Source organism: Mercenaria mercenaria, chromosome 14, assembly GCF_021730395.1.
Source record: "Mercenaria mercenaria strain notata chromosome 14, MADL_Memer_1, whole genome shotgun sequence".
NCBI lineage: Eukaryota > Metazoa > Mollusca > Bivalvia > Venerida > Veneridae > Mercenaria > Mercenaria mercenaria.
This window is the reverse complement of record NC_069374.1, coordinates 42,450,181-42,467,164: the sequence shown is the minus strand read 5'-3', so window position 1 is coordinate 42,467,164 and position 16,984 is coordinate 42,450,181. Positions and strand designations below refer to the sequence as shown.

The following is a 16,984-nucleotide window of genomic DNA, read 5'->3' as shown; positions in this document are numbered from 1 at the left end:
CAGTCCTAACATCTAAGGTACATTTGCTGATTCATAAAAGTTACATAATACAGAAGTAACTGTCAGTGAGTCTTATCATATATCTAGAAGCTAAAACATAAATGAACATTTTCCAGGAAGTATTTACAGTACTTTGAAGTTCCTTCGACTTGGCTTCTATAACAGAACGTTCATTCATAACTGGGATATCGGAGACTTCACAGTGTTGCACTACCGGCTCACTGACAACTTCAATAAATGCCATATAAGAAATCTGTACCCTGAAAGTATAATACAAAAAGCAGCAAATCTGATACAAAATTCTCCAGAATGTCAGGTCTTTCACCAGAATCCAAGTTAACCATAAAAATTACTGCATTACCAACTTTAAGGGTGTGGCGGGAGGGTAAGTTTATCTTTAATGAACGACGTGTAGAAGAACAGTGAGAAATCTGTCAGTCAGTGTATAATAACGGTCCATTCGCCCAGAATTGCGTTAAATTAGTTGGACTATGGGCAGACTAGACTGGTTTCTTTTATATTTTCAACAAAATAAGATTCCCTTCCTGATTTGTCTTAGAATTTATTAAACCTATAACCAAGTACTGTCCATAAAAGACAGGTCAGCCTGTTCCTTAAATACCGGACCTGGCCGACGCTTGAAGCTACCAGTTCACTTAATCTGAATAGGAGGCCTGCCAAAGTAGGCCAATGTGAAAACAACTGTAAACATTTTTTATTCGTAGTTATAATAAATCTGCAATAAAACATAACATAGATCTATATCTACCGCATATCTACCGCCGCAAAAGTGGATTTGATTCTGTAAGACAACCCTGTAATAGATTACTTATAAATAACAACGAAAAAACACTTATATACTAGTGAAAATAATGCAAATGATAAATCGGCAACGTAAGGTATGATAAACTTTGATGAGAACCCTTGCACTAAACCATACGTCATGTTATTAATAAAATTACCTATTCACTAAGTATAGGCTATACTTTTACTGGTTATAATTGTCAAAATATTTCAAATGCTTTTAAAAGCAGTCCTATACATTATCAGAGAATTGGTAGTTCTAAACAAAGAGCTATAAAAATAAAATGTGTATTTTATACTTCTTTGTTCTAAATAAAGAATGTCTTGAACTTTGCAATCCTAAGGCGAAGCAGGGCATCTCAAATGCCATTAAAACAACCAAGCACATGATTGGTTTTGAATAAAATATTTAAATGAAGACACCAGACATATAATCGCCACTGAATTTGATTTCTTTATTTGACAAGTCGGTACCCCAGATAAATGGGGAATAATATAATAGTTCTAGAACAATTCTATCGGAAGGTGTGTCTGGCAAATTTGCGCGACACCAATGACCTTTAATTCAAACCTTCACCCCAAGCATTTATAGAAAAAACAACGGTAATCCAAAAATAGTCCTGAAGAAAAAACGGTATACCGATTGTAATATCACAAGAATCCTAGTAACATTGTTAAATCTAAACAAATCTCAACCCTTATGTGGTGATAGGCTTGCTAAGCCAACAGAATGTGATGGAAGAAGCAGAGACGAAACAGTCCACACACATCTGCAGTCCTAAAGAAAAATTATTCTGTGAAACAATCATGATTTGTTTTAAATAGATAGACTTCCTGTACTTTTTTTTTTTTTTAATTTACTTTCTGAAGTGTAGTGGTCAAATCTGTAAGCCTACAAATCAAGCTCTGAACCCCAAAATCTCAGTCATTAGTGCCTTCGTTTTTTCCTCTGCCAACTGCATGCCTAATCCCGACATCAAATCCTTAAATACATTTAAAGCCGCCCATAAAACAGGCTTGTGTCGTAAAACCACCTCCAGACACAACACAAGCCTGTTTTATGGGAACAACATAATCAGTTGCACCTCCAGATAGTTCTGCCGTTTGCCTGAATTCCTGTTTGATTTCAACACAGAATAATTAAATGCCCACCATGACCTAGTAACCTTTTTTTTTTTAACCAAGAAAACTTCATGAAAATCATTCTTACATTACAGGTAATATACGTATAGGATAGACAATGAGTGCCGTTGTCCACGGGATATATACAACGAGTGAAGCGAGTTGTATATATCCCGTAGACAACGGCACGAGTTGTCTATCCGACTTAGACCACGTGACATAAAAACTGCGATTATTGAAAACTGTCCCATGCGTTCTATAGAAATTAGGATTAACGTGTTTTTATAAGAGTTATATTATCTTTGTACCGTTAGCGCTTATTTGTCAGTAGGGCATGTGAAAGAATGCAGGTTACTTTGTATAAATTGAGTTTTGCTTAAATACCGGATTTACTAAAATTTGACGTTCATTAACACTTTGAGTCATTTGTAATCGCAAATGCTAAACAGTTAAATATGGATTTCTCAAAAAAACTCAAAATTGAACAACTGAACAATTTGTTTTTGTGAGGAGTTTGCATGTTGGCGAAACACGATGACAGATACGTTGATTCAAGAAAATAGCAAGGTTCTGAAACTACAAAAAAGGCTGACAGCAATCCGGAGGTAAACAAATGTTGACTAGTGCTTACTGGTAATATACATAATCACGTATAAATTGTCAGATTCTATTAGAAATCGCTTTTCAACAATTGGTATAAAGTGACAAAATAGTTATGGTTATATTCATTTTTGTTCTTATAGAAACAGGAACCAGTGTCGGTGTTTACTTATTTCATTTATTTATTTTGTTTATCAGAATATAGTTAGTTCGTAGATGCTCGTAGGACACTATTAACTATATCGTGCCTTTCTTGTAAGAATGATGTAGTTGTTCTACTTTCTAACAGGGCCCAGTTGTTGGAAACTTTAACGGGTTGTTAGTTTAGTTAAGTTTAGTTTGTACTAATTTATTTTAGCTCGATTGTGATGAAAGCTTCAAGCTTTCTGTAACCACTTTCGAGTCCGTTGCCTGGGAAAACCAGTACTGGTGCCATATGAGAAGTCATGGTCGTGACCCCAATGATGCTCGAACCCACGACCCCTGCATTAAGCTGTTAAACTAACAGCCTGTTAAATTTCTGTTCAAGATACTAGTCTTGGTGGGTGGGAAACTCTAGTATGAGGTTTTAATTTTACTGTAAAGATAATTTAGTGTTTGTAATACTTAACAAGTACATTTGTTTTTCTAAGTTTTCTACTGTCGAAATATACTAATAAAGTTAATCGACCGTTAGCTCAATCGTCTGTTAAAGTTTCGAACAACTGGATCCAGTTGTTTGCAAATGTAAGGCTCAACTGTTGGAAACGTTTCAGTGAATATATAAATTACGTATTTACCTAGTTGGTTCTACACTGCAAATATGGAGTTTCTTGTAATTCAGTTTGATTTTATATAATTATAACTATTACTCAATTCATAGATTTGCGCGTTTCTGGATCTGTTTATATTCGGTCTCGGTCACAAACAATCCCGCGGGCTTCTGCAGACGTTAATACACACAAAAGAACGTGTATTATCCCTACATTAATATTTAGACGTTGTCAACCGAATTTACCTCCAAGTCAATCTTATTTTTTATCCCATTGATAACTGGTGAGAAAATTGCAAGGTCATTTAACTCAGGCGTTAGCCTGTATTGTTAGATGGTAAACTGACACGAAATTCACGCGTTTTTTGCCCAAGTTTCCCCCAATATATATACAACGCTACTGTTGTATATGAAATATAGACGGGTACAAATCTGCTTTGCGATTGGCTATTTACGGATTAGCGTGGTCTAAAGCTATGATGGATAATTAAGGCCCTTCCTAAAATAAATAAGTTTTACAGCTTCATCTGCAAACTTATTCAGTCAATCTCTTATCATCATAGTTTTAAGAACATTGCATAGAATGACTACTTTACACTGAAGAAACCAAATGTGTTCGAAATTTAACTTAATACACTAATTTCTGTACATATTGTTACATTAATAAAATAAAATGTTAAGACATTAAACACCTTGTCTTGGCCTAATCTATGTCACCGTCAACTTGTTACTAAATACTTGTATATTTCAATCTTTTCATGCAAATCATGTAAAACTATCGTCATGAAAATACAAAAGAATACAGGTATTTTGTGGCGCATCTTTAAATGTTATTGATTCCCCCAAAGGAAGTGCTTTATCAAAATAAAACTTTCTGTGTCACCAGTGTCTGTGTTAGCAGAGAAGACTATTAAATGTACTAAACGGTATGCGTTTTTCATTTCTGATGTTAAGTCCCTTGACCTAGATCTTGACTTATTTTAGAAATTTGACAGCTGTTATTCTGGGTCAATATAGTCTACATTGACAGGCGAATTTGCTAAGTTGGTTATATCGTTGTTTTTTTTGTTGTTGTTTTTTTTTAAAAAAAGCTTAGATTGATTCAATGTATTGGAGCTCTTGGGACGAAATTTCATTTGAACTTTATCTCTGGGCGCGACCCCAATCTTGACCCCTAAAAGGTCTCTGAGATGTTCTACTTGAAGCTTATCCCGGGATTTAGGTTTTGATACTTTACTGAAAAGTTATACTGACTGCAGGACACTACTGAATGTGAAGCGAAGTATGTGCTACATATGGGAAATTTGAATATTAATGAAGTAATTGCACGTGCAGTGACGCGTACTCGCCCGAACAGTTTCCGCCGCGTCGTCAACCTGCATACATCGCCGCCACAATTCAGTTATGATTTAAGACCAGGATGCGGGTGATATTGCCGACGCAACCGAAACTGATCGCCGTGCACACGCCATGCTAAAACTTGTACATGTAACAAAGCATTTTCTGAATTTTATCACTGATTGAATAGATATATCGACGCATAAATAACGAATGCTTTCGACCACTGCATATAGAATTAATCTTGCCTAGGTGATTTCAATCTGTCCGTAGTTAGACAATTTAAAATGTCTTTCTTACAAAAAACGTTTTGATAACTAAAATGCCCCCTTTGACCAATAATGCCAAATTGATATATTCATCTCTGAAAATCAGCTCAAAGGAGGAATGCAGATGTGCCGCCAATAAGACACTGGTAAGACTAACAGAAGGTATGATTTGTGCATCTTGCCACAGACTGTAACCTTTTTTAATATTAGACCTGCTGACCATACAGATGAGCTAGTATAAATGACCTATACACTTACATCGCACACCCTCCTCTATCAATGACATAGCCTTGTGAAATACCCGAACCATGTAAAATACTCAGAAATCAATAATATTATTATTGCACCCACCAGCTTGATCTTGTAACTGTCTGTTTCTTCCTTCTCGATATCCTTTGCACCATTACTGGTCCCCCGTGCTCCAAGGTCATGTGGAGGTATCTGAAGCCGCATCTCGTTCCCAGCCGGCTGGCTGGCCTTTAGTTTCTCTCCCCTTGTCCTATGGTGATATTCCTGTTGTTGACGATTTTGTCCGTCTTACTGAGGATTAGCTCTTACATTTTGCCTGTGACCTTCATCCTTCCTTTCCCGGCCTCGCTGTTTAGGTCTAACACATTCATGCGGCATCTCAATTTTAAGATTACTTTAAGTTTATCTTTACTGAACGACGTGTAGAAGAACAGTGAGAAATCTGTCAGTCAGTGTATGACAACGGTCCATTCGCCCTTTCAGACGCAGTGTGAGAAATCTGCACGGGCTTTTTGCTTTTATATCGAACAATTGGCTGTGTTCTCGGCTCGCTGAACATGCACATCAGTACTGTATTGATAAAACGAGAACTAGTTAACTGAATGATAAAGGCCGATTAATCCCGAATCCTTAGCAACTGACAAACTTTATTTTTCGAGAAATAAATGAAATTATTTTAAAGAAATAATTTATAATATTTAAAATATCAACTGCTTGTTGACTTGTAACAAACAGAAAAATAGTACAATTAACAAAAGACTAAATATCATCACACATATTTAGTAGAAAATATATTAGGGCATCATGAGGAGAGATCATAATATGAGATAAAACAAGAATAACTCGTTAATTTGAAATCCGCGAGATAAATCGGAAGTAGATGAAACGCACTTCTTATGTCCATTTAAAGTAAACAACAGTTTCTACCAATGTATAATTCGAATCGCTTTGATTTTGTTTTGTTTTATTCATTTTTTAAATGTTTACACTGCGCTTCGAGTTTCCGGTCAAACTAATCAATAGTAGGCCCAATGAAGCTTGTCAATGCCTACTTTATTGTACTGTATATAGAAAGGGACTTAAATTCAAAGCCCGAATGTTAATTATCAAACATGTCTGGGTATTGGTGGAGGTATAATTGTTTTTTAATTCTGCCAAAATTCTAGCAGTTTTAATTAAAAGTCTTCTATATGGGTAGTCTTGACAACTGCCACTGCCATAAACTACTTAAACTCTACATTTTATTATGAATAATAATAATAATAATAATATAGTCATTTAAGACTTATCAGAACGCTTTAATATATTGTCAACGTTTTCACCAATGTTTACAAATACTACCTGTCGCCAAAGTTCAATTTATAGACTTGTCTGCCAAATAGGGAAATCAGCATGATTTACATTGCCTTATTTAGGTAAGAACCACTATCTTACTGAATAACACTATCTACATAACGGACCATTCCATTACTAAAGGTACAAAAACATCGATGACCTTGAAACCGACTGTACTGTATGCACTTAAAGATTTACGTGTATTTGCCAAATAAAGTTTTACGAAAAATGAAGATCTTGCTGTATGAACTTTTACAGGTAACTTTATGAAAAATCGACTGCTTTCATATCTGTCGTTATGTTATTATAACTGTTACATAATTTAAACTTTATTATTTCTCAAGCGGTGTTGAAAATTTCAAACGTTAATAGTAAGTAAGTAAGTAAGTAAGTAATTGTTTATTAGAGTGACATGTGTTACAACGTTTTCATACAACCAAGTGACTAAAATTATGTGAATACAAACACCCGGCCCCATGGGCCTATATGTCACCTACAAAAGATACGTATTGAACAGAATGTACAAACAAGATAAATACACATTTAACAATAAATATCAGATCAAATACTAGGGTATATACATTTATCAAAAGCAAAACTTACAGAGTTGTATGTACAATATACTGCATGTAATATATACTGCTAAGCACCAAGCTCGACTATACAAGACACTAATACTAAAAAACGTAGGTACTGTGCTCGTTTTTTGTGTGCGGGACGCCAACGTTTCTCGATGTTTCCGTTGTTCTAGATTTTAAAGTATTCCTGTGCAGGCCTCTTTCACATACTTACTGCTTGCTATGGTCACAGGCCAGTCGATTTGTCCCTACTGTAATTAATAAACAAACGTTATGACCTAACTATTTGGTTAACATTCGTTTAGATTTGGTAAAACTTGATCAAATTATCGATTTATAGGATAATAGGGTACTTTAAAATAGACAGCACGGGAATGTACCGGTAGCTTATAATTTTCTGTTTGAACCCCTTGAGACACGATACTGGTTGAACCCTCGACCACACTAGAATCCACACCGGTCCCTTGAAAAGAGTTTTCCCGGTCATTTTGTTGAAAACTATCTCCCGTGTTTCCGAACAGTGCAAATCCCTTTCACAGTTACCATGGTTACCTTTGCACCAGTAGAGCAATTCAGCAAACTATGTGAGCGACCACAATGATAACGTACGTGCCCAGACTTGCTATATAGCGTTAATGTGCCAATTCATTATTAATTATAGCTCATGATGAAGGCAGCGTTATTTGGGTATGCCGTTGAATAAACGGACATGAATATCAATGAAATTTATGAAAGTCCACCACACCCTTATGAAATAATGCCAAGTTAATATTGTCACCAATACATATTTTCTGCTTTATGCTTGACGCAACATGAATAGCAACATCATCTCGAGCCAAGCATGTCGAGTCATAATTTTTAGGAAAAGTATTTGCGTAAACTAATTCAATGAATTGTTAGACTGCACTAACGGTTCGTTTTTGCCATTGTGTAATGGTACCATTAGCACGGTCAGTGTCAGCTTGGGCGTTGTTTTTATTCCTAATAGGCCTCATTACTGCTTGAACATAAATTATTAATTGAAAATCATTGTATGAAATTTGACTCTCTATTTTAGGTGTCATTAACTATATCAGGATCGGGAATTATCTGTTCAAAATTTTTGAAAAATCTAGTCTGCCTACCTCTATCTGAAGCGGTTCCTTTGTCATTTGCCGGCAGTACTCTTATAGCTTCTGCTGCTCTGCACGTTTATCTTTGCACCTTTGCTTTACATTCATGACCTGTCATGCTAAATTTGCTAACGTATTTTTCAATTTTTTAATGTTGTACCAAGCTGAACTTGCGGACTGAAAGAGAGACAATGTGGCGGTCACTTGACTTTTATACGCGGCGGAATCACAAACAATCTCATGAGATTTACCATGGTTACCATGGACAGCGTCTCACAACGGTTATTTCCAGTAATTATCTAACCTGACATAAGCGGGAAGTTAACATCAGAATAAACTAGATTAATGTCTAAAATTAATCTTTCATATGTTAGAACTCTGTTTATAATGAACAGATGAAGAATGTTAACAGTACTGTGTATATAAAGGACAGACATGTAAGTACGCAGATGAAGAGTGATTGTATTACTCTATTTATAATGAACAGATGAAATGTGTTGTTAGTACTCTGTATATAAGGGGCAGACATTTAAGTACTCTGTTTATGATTGCAGAATGAGAGTGATATATTCTCTGTTTAAGAACAGATGAGAGTGTTGTAAGTACATTTTATATTGGGGACAGATGAGAGTATTAGTAGGGCCTCCAGGGTGCCGGAGGGCTAAGGTAGCTGACTTCAAATTACTTGTCCCTCACCCTCATCGATGTGGGTTTAAGCCTCACTCGGGGCATTGCGTTTTTAGCTCGACTATTCATAGAATAGTGAGCTGTTGGACTCGCCCATGCGTCGGCGTCCGCGTCGGCGTCCGCGTCCCGATTTTGGTTAAGGTTTGTATGTAAGCTGGTATCTCAGTAACCACTTGGGGAATGGATTGAAACTTCACACACTTATTCACTGTGACAAACTGACTTACACTGCACAGGTTCCATAACTCTATTTGCTTTTTACAAAATTATGCCCCTTTTTCGACTTAGAAATTTTTGGTTAAGGTTTTGTATGTAAGCTGGAACTCAGTAACCACTTGTGGGAATGGATTGAAACTTCACACACTTATTCACTGTGATGAACTGATCTACATTGCACAGGTTCCATAACTCTATATTGCTTTTTACTAAATATGCCCTTTTTCGACTTAGAAATTTTTGGTTAAGGTTTTGTATGTAACCTGGTATCTCAGTACTTACTAATGGAATGGATTGAAACTTCACATACTTGTTCACTGTCATGATCTGACATGCACTAAGCAGGTCCCATAACTCTACTCTCTTTTTTTCAAATTATGCCCCTTTTAGACTAGCGTTGGCTAATTTGTAGTAAGCTGACTTCAAATCACTTGGTGGTCTCCCACTTGTTCACTTTATGATAACATGCATGTGAGGTTCCTAACTCTCTGGCATTTTTACAAAATTATGCCCCTTGACTTGCGTTTTTTGTAGTTTTGATGTACTGGTACTCATACCACAATGAAGTGAACTTCACACTGTTATGTCTGAATAAGCATAAGAGTTCAATACCTCTACTGCATTGGTTCAATTTGCCCTTGTATCAACTAGTATCTGTCATGACAGCGTGCACTGGGGTCGTCCTGAAGCCATCACAGCTGGAAGGTTCTGCCATATCACGTCATAAAGTGTGGTGCATACTTAATCACTAACAACATAAAAATGGCTGCATGAGAAAACCAAATAGTGGTTCGACAGCTGGATCCAGACCACCTGCGCACCGGCAGTCGGTCAGGATCCATGCTGTATCTTCACTAAAGGTTCTCTAATTGCGTAGGCTATAAAGCGAACAGCATGGATCTGACCAGACTGCGCGGATGTGCAGGCTGGTCTGGATCAATGCTGGTCGCAAAGCCACTATGTTGGTTTTCCCATGGCGCGACTCAAATAAATAAATAAATGAGGAGTATTAATAATATTCTTACCACAATCAGACTGATAAAAGAGATTTGTTAGTACCTGTTTATAAGGGCCAGATAAAGAGGGTTGCATGTACATTATTTACAATGGAACAGAAGAGTAGATTTCTAAGTACACTTTGATTGCCTGATCTCCGTGTCCAGTGACAGGAAGTGACACTATTAACAGTGGTATGACTGTATCAAGAAGAAAAACCATGCTTAGGTATCAGTAGCTGCCATTTTAGTGACCAAACAGGTATTAAATATCAGCTTTCATTTGACTTGAATTTAATGGGAATTCTTACGCTGTTTCAGGTTGCATAGACGGATTTCAGTGTTTGGACGGAACTTGTCTCGAGAATGACATCATGTGTGATGGCTTCCCTGACTGCAGTGAAGGAGAAGATGAAGAAAATTGCAGTTAGTTTCTCTGCTCTCATTGATTTTCTGATTTACTTAAATGGACAATGTATTTGTGCCTACCTAGCGGGGATGGTATACAATCATCCAAACATGAGCCAGGAATAAATACCGTAGATACCCATGTATAATGCGCAGTTTTTTGACCCCCGGGACCACCCCCGAATCGTGGGTGCGCATAATACACAGGTATAGACAATTTTCCAACTTCAAAACAAGTTTGTTACCGATGTTGGCCATTTTGATAAAGGGAAACTACTGTCTCCGCTAAAATCTAAGATTGCCGTTACGTTCCGTAAAAGATCGAATTGTTTATTTTTCTTTCAAACAAAATTAATTTCATATAAATTTAAAAGTATTTTGACGAAAGAAATGTTTATAAATCACAAAAATTATGTTACTAATTAAAGATCGAGAATTATCTTTAACCGAGATCAAACTGTGAACAACATAATTGACACGAGGTGACACGTTGATTGCCGGTAATTACTGGCTTTATGATCGTGACAAAAAGACTATCACACCTTTTGTTATCAGTTTAAATTGAGAAGCTCATGTCATTTTGAAAGATACCATTCCGAAATATTGAATCAGCTGCTATTTATTTATTCAAAATAGTGAATTAAAAAAGGTAAAACAACAAATATAACAATAATTTACTGGTTTTATTTTCGAGAAAACAAAAATCGATAGTACCGTGAGACCGATGCTGCTCTCCGCCGTGGAGATAAAATTTATTAACGGTGTCGATGTAAACTCTACTTTCGTTTTCCATCCACCTCAAAATTGACCAAATTTTTTTTTTTTTTTTTTTTTTTTTTTCCCAGGATTTTGGACTAAGATCGGGGGTGCGCATTATACACGGGTGCGCATTATACACGGGTATCTACGGTATTCTTATCTTTCCCTAGGGAAAAAAACCTTGCCAAAAATTGCTTGTACTTAAAGTTATATCAATAGTAATAGTACTGACATCATAACCTGTATAAATAATGTCCAGAAATACTGTGTGAATACAGTTATCGAGTAACATTTAATACTGTCTTATATACCAACTTTTTCATAGTATCCCTACAGCTTAAATATTTTCACTGTATAGTATTGTTTTTAATGTATTTTCTAACTTTAAAATAATATTAATAATTTTTGTAGAAGTTAAGAATATATCGGCTCTATTTTCCAGCACTATGATATTTTATTGCCGTTTTATTACCTCCCCTTACTACTTCTTCAAGGTTCCCTTTTCCGCCGTTTGACTGCATTTTGTCTTTAATCTTATTTTAATGAAAGTTTTTAATTTTTTGATTGTTTCTGTAATTATAATATGTGTGGTTAGCTTTTAAATTAATGTTAATTTACTATTTATATAATTATAAGTAGATCTATCGTTAATTCTCGCTTATGCTTCACATGTATACTTCAAAATTTGTCATGTAGATATGTTGGGTTTTATTTTTTTTTTTTCTCTACTTCATATTGAAGAAATATGTTTTCGATAAATACCCGCCGTATCATTATGATCCGTATCTATATGTACATTAATACAAACATATTCTATATTTGCGCTTTTTGTCACGTTGACGTTCGCGTCCAAACGGACGTGACGTCGTTTGTATTGTACGTTGTTATTTCTGACGAAGACATAAAGGTCGAAACTAGTCAAGAATGTGTTGTCTTGGTCATTTTAAATCCTTTTAATTTAATGGGAATTCTTACGCTGTTTCAGGTTGCTTAGATGGATTTCAGTGTTTGGACGGAACTTGTCTCGAGAATGACATCATGTGTGATGGCATCCCTGACTGCAGTGAAGGAGAAGATGAAGAAAATTGCAGTTAGTTTCTCTGCTCTCATTGATTTTCTGATTTACTTAAATGGCCTACCTAGTGGGGAAGGTATACAGTTATCCAAACATGAGCCAGGAGTAGATATTCCTATCTTTCCTGAAAAAAAACTTGCCAAAAATTGCTTGTACTTAGTCATAACCTGTTTAAATATTTAACTAGGTCACCACTCAAATCAAAGGAAAAGCTTATTAACAAGAGGCAATATTTATGATCCTATCTTCATGAAACTTTGTCAGAGTGTTATCCTGATGATTCCAAGGCCAATTTTAACAGGGGTCTTTCTCCACCATCAAAGCTGGAAAGTCACCATATGACCAATAATTGTGTCAGTGTGATGTTAAACCGAACAAAATAAATAAATAAATGAGGAGTATTAATAATGTTCTTACCACAATGGGACTGATAAGAGAGATTGCTAGTACCTGTTTATAAGGGCCAGATGAGGAGGGTTGCATGTAAATTATGAAGAGGAGATTTGGACGGAACTTGTCTCAAGAATGACATGTGTGATGGCTTCCCTGACTGAAGTGAGGGAGAAGATGAAGAAAATTGCAGTTAGTTTCTCTGCTCTCATTGATTTTCTGATTTACTTAAATGGACAATGTATTTGTGCCTACCTAGCGGGGATGGTATACAATCATCCAAACATGAGCCAGGAATAAATATTCTTATCTTTCCCTAGGGAAAAATACCTTGCCAAAAATTGCTTGTACTTAAAGTTATATCAATAGTAATAGTACTGACATCATAACCTGTATAAATAATGTCCAGAAATACTCCAGTTTATTTTTTATTGTGGAAGGCAAGAAAAATGATTATACCTGTCTGCCTGCGAATGACAGCTATTTTCTTAACCCTGTCTGACACGGACAAACATGTAAGGTCCTTAAATTCTGTTTTAATCTGGACAAAATTAATTTTATTAATTTATGCAAAACCTGATACTTTCAAAGAAAGCTACTATAGACCCCACTATACTTACAGGTGGTGTATATGTCATATGCAGTGTGTTATGTGCAATATGGTAGTGAAGAAAAATACTGTTTGTTTTTGGCAAAAAAGCAGAATACAATAAAATCCCAATACAAGTTATTTTTGTTGCATATATGTAGCCATCAAAGCAAAACAGCAGTGTGTTATTATTCAATCAGTATAATTGCATATGCAATACTATATGTTACTCAAATACACCTACACATATGTTAGAAAATATCTCATATGATAGTTTGTGACATGAGTTTGTTGTAAATTTCTTCATGTATATTTAATAATCTTATCTGGAATTGCAGCTAGGCAAATAGAAACATGTACAGAAGATACATATAAGGATACATTTTATAATATACTGTGATATTAAATTTCTGATCATACCCATCCCTACTTGGTGGAACTAGTTTACCCTGTAAGGAAGCCCGCCCGCTTAGCTCAGTAGGTAGAGCGCAGACCTACGGAACTCGGGGGTCGTGAGTTTGAGCCCTGGGCGAGGCGTATGTTCTCCATGACGATTTGATAAAAGACATTGTGTCTGAAATCATTCGTCCTCCACCTCTGATTCATGTGGGGAAGTCGGCAGTTACTTGCGGAGAACAGGTTTGTACTGGTACAGAATCCAGGAACACTGGTTAGGTTAATTGCCCGCCATTACATAACTGAAATACAGTTGGAAAATGGCGTTAAACCCAAAACAAAACAAAACAACAAAAATACCCTGTATGGAAAAGATTTGACAAACAAAAATATGCATAAAGGGCCTAAAATATTGTGTCGAGAGTATTTCAAAAAGTATTAAACTTAGGCTCATGAAACCTGATAGGAATATTATTCAGCATGTGGAGTTGTGCACCTGTTGTTTTTTTTCCAGAGATTTCAGTCAGCTGGACCAGAGTTATTGTCCTTGTCCTGTCATTGGTGATATCCCGTTTAGATTATTGTAATGCCATTCTGTATGGTATTGCTCAAAGTGAAGTAAACAAAATGCAACGAATTCAGAACATGTGTGCAAAACTTGTCTTAAATCGAAGAAAATATGACAGTTCCAAGCAAGCGCTGTATGACCTTCACTGGCTACCAATCAAAGCCAGAATCACATTCAAAATGCTCACCTACATGTATAATTGTTCAGTTGGAAACTCTCCAGAATATCTTTCTGAACTTCTCATAAAACAAACACAGACAAGAAACTTGCGTTCTTCAAACTCCGTTACTGGGTGTTTCGTTGTTCCTTTCAACAAACGCAAAACGTTCAGCGACAGAAGTTTTGGTACTGTTGGACCTAAACTCTGGAATGAATTGCCTCTCGAAATAAGGAACTCAGACACAATAGATGTTTTCAAAAAGAAGTTGAAAACTCATTATTTTGGAAATTACTTTGCACTCTTTTAGAGACTGTGACTGTAATTTTTAAGAAATTGAAGTAACGTGAACTGGATGATTTTATTGCGTAAATACATTCGAATATGAACTATATATATAACAAATACAAAATACAGTCGTTTGTAATAACGTCTGGACATGTCGCAATAACCCACTTATTCTTACTTAATAACAAACAGCTGTCTTACTGTATCTTAATATTCTAATATTTTATTATGTCTCCCCCAGGAGACATATTGTTTTTGCCCTGTCCGTCCGTACGTACGTCACACTTCATTTCCGAGCAATAACTGGAGAACCATTTGACCTAGAACCTTCAAACTTCATAGGGTTGTAGGGCTGCTGGAGTAGACGACCCCTATTGTTTTTGGGGTCATTCCGTCAATGGTCAAGGTCACGGGGGCCTGAACATTGAAAACCATTTCCGATCAATAACTAGAGAACCACTTGACCCAGAATGTTGAAACTTCATAGGATGATTGGTCATGAAGAGTAGATGACCCCTATTGATTTTGGGGTCACTCCGTCAAAGGTCAAGGTCAGGGGGGCCTGAACATTGAAAACCATTTCCGATCAATAACTAGAGAACCACTTGACCCAGAATGTTGAAACTTCATAGGATGATTGGTCATGAAGAGTAGATGACCCCTATTGATTTTGGGTTCACTCCGTCAAAGGTCAAGGTCACAGGGGCCTGAACATTGAAAACCATTTCCGATCAATAACTAGAGAACCACATGACGCAGAATGTTGAAACTTCATAGGATAATTGTACATGCAAAGTAGATGACCCCTATTGATTTTGGGGTCATTCCATTAAAGGTCAAGGTCACAGGGGCCTGAACATTGAAAACCATTTCCGGTCAGTAACTTGAGAACCACTTGACCCAGAATATTGAAACTTAATAGGATGATTGGTCATAAAAAGTAGATGACCCCTAACGATCTTGGGGTCACTCTATGAAAGGTCAAGGTCACAGGGGCCCAAACATTGAAAACCATTTCCGGTCAGTAACTTGAGAACCACTTGACCCAGAATGATGAAACTTTGTAGGATGATTGGTCATGCAGAGTAGATGAACCCTAACGATTTTAGGGTCACTCTGTTAAAGGTCAAGGCCATAGGGGCCTGAACATGGAAAATCATTTCCAATCAATAACTTGAGAACCTCTCGACCCAGAATGTTGAAACTTCATAGGATGATTGTTCATGCAGAGTAAATGACCCTTATTGTTTTTGGGGTCACTCCGTTAAAGGTCAAGGTCACAGGGGCCTGAACATTGATAACCAGTTCCGATCAATAACTTGAGAACCACTTTACCCAGAATGTTGAAACTTCATAGGATGATTGAACATGCAGAGTAGATGACCCCTATTGATTTTGGGGTCAGTCTATTAAAGGTCAAGGTCACAGTGGCCTGTTCATGTAAAATCATTTTTTTTTAAATAACTTGAGAACCACTTGACCTACAGTGTTGAAACTTAATAGGATGATTGGACATGCAGAGTCGATGACCCCTATTTATTTTGAGGTCACTTGATCAAAGGTCAAGGTCACAGGAGCCTGAACAGTGACTTGAGAACCACTAGGCCACGAGTGTTGAAATTTAGCAGGATGACTGGACATGCCAAGTAGATGATCCCTATTGCAGTCAACCATCAGTGTCTCTTTGACTTTCGCTCCTGACCCCTATTGATTTCTTGCCTATAGGACTTTGCATTGGGGGAGACATGCGCTTTTTTACAAAAGCATTTTCTAGTTAATCTTATCTGATGTCTGATCTTTTTTTAATGCTTACTAAATAGTTTATTCACAATGGTATTTATGCTAATTTATGTTATAATTCATTAAATATCTTAATTTTTGTCGTATTTTTATGTATTTGTAAAACGCCATTGAATATGTTTTGCGTAAAAATAGGTGTTTAATCAAATAAAACAGTTTCAGTTTTTTTATTGCCCTTAGTCAAAAATAATCATAAAATGGCCTAAACATTTGTGTCACATATCTCAAAAAGGCTTTGACTTAGAGTCATAAAACATCAAATGATTGTTATTTAGCAGGTGAAGTTGTGCACTCGAGGTTTGTTTTGGATTTCACTTAGCCAATCCTGAGTGATGGCCCCTGACTGCATAAAGCATTTAAAAGCTTGTTTTGCACATATTTTCAAAAAGTATATGACCTAGAGTCATGAAATAATATAGGAGTATTACTCAGCGTGTGAAGTTTCTTGTTTTTATGGCCATTTACTTGGTCGGAAATATGCATTAAAGGCCAAAAATG

At 36.3% G+C, this 16,984-nt stretch overlaps 1 protein-coding gene across 6 annotated transcripts in view; it reads left to right on the top strand.

Annotated features, from left to right (window-relative positions):
- The window catches only part of LOC123527381 (low-density lipoprotein receptor-related protein 2-like), a 189,010-nt gene that overhangs the window by 102,343 nt on the left and 69,683 nt on the right, over positions 1-16,984 (top strand). For 5 of the 6 annotated variants that reach the window (XR_008367061.1, XM_045306784.2, XM_045306782.2 and 2 more), the window contains exons 12-13: positions 10,378-10,482; positions 12,209-12,313. Coding sequence is in view for 5 of the 6 variants with exons in the window: in XM_045306784.2 (XP_045162719.1) it covers positions 10,378-10,482; positions 12,209-12,313 (210 nt within the window). In the remaining variant the exon portion in view is untranslated. The remainder of the gene's footprint in view (positions 1-10,377; positions 10,483-12,208; positions 12,314-16,984) is intronic. The other variant, XM_045306780.2, reaches the window with a different exon arrangement.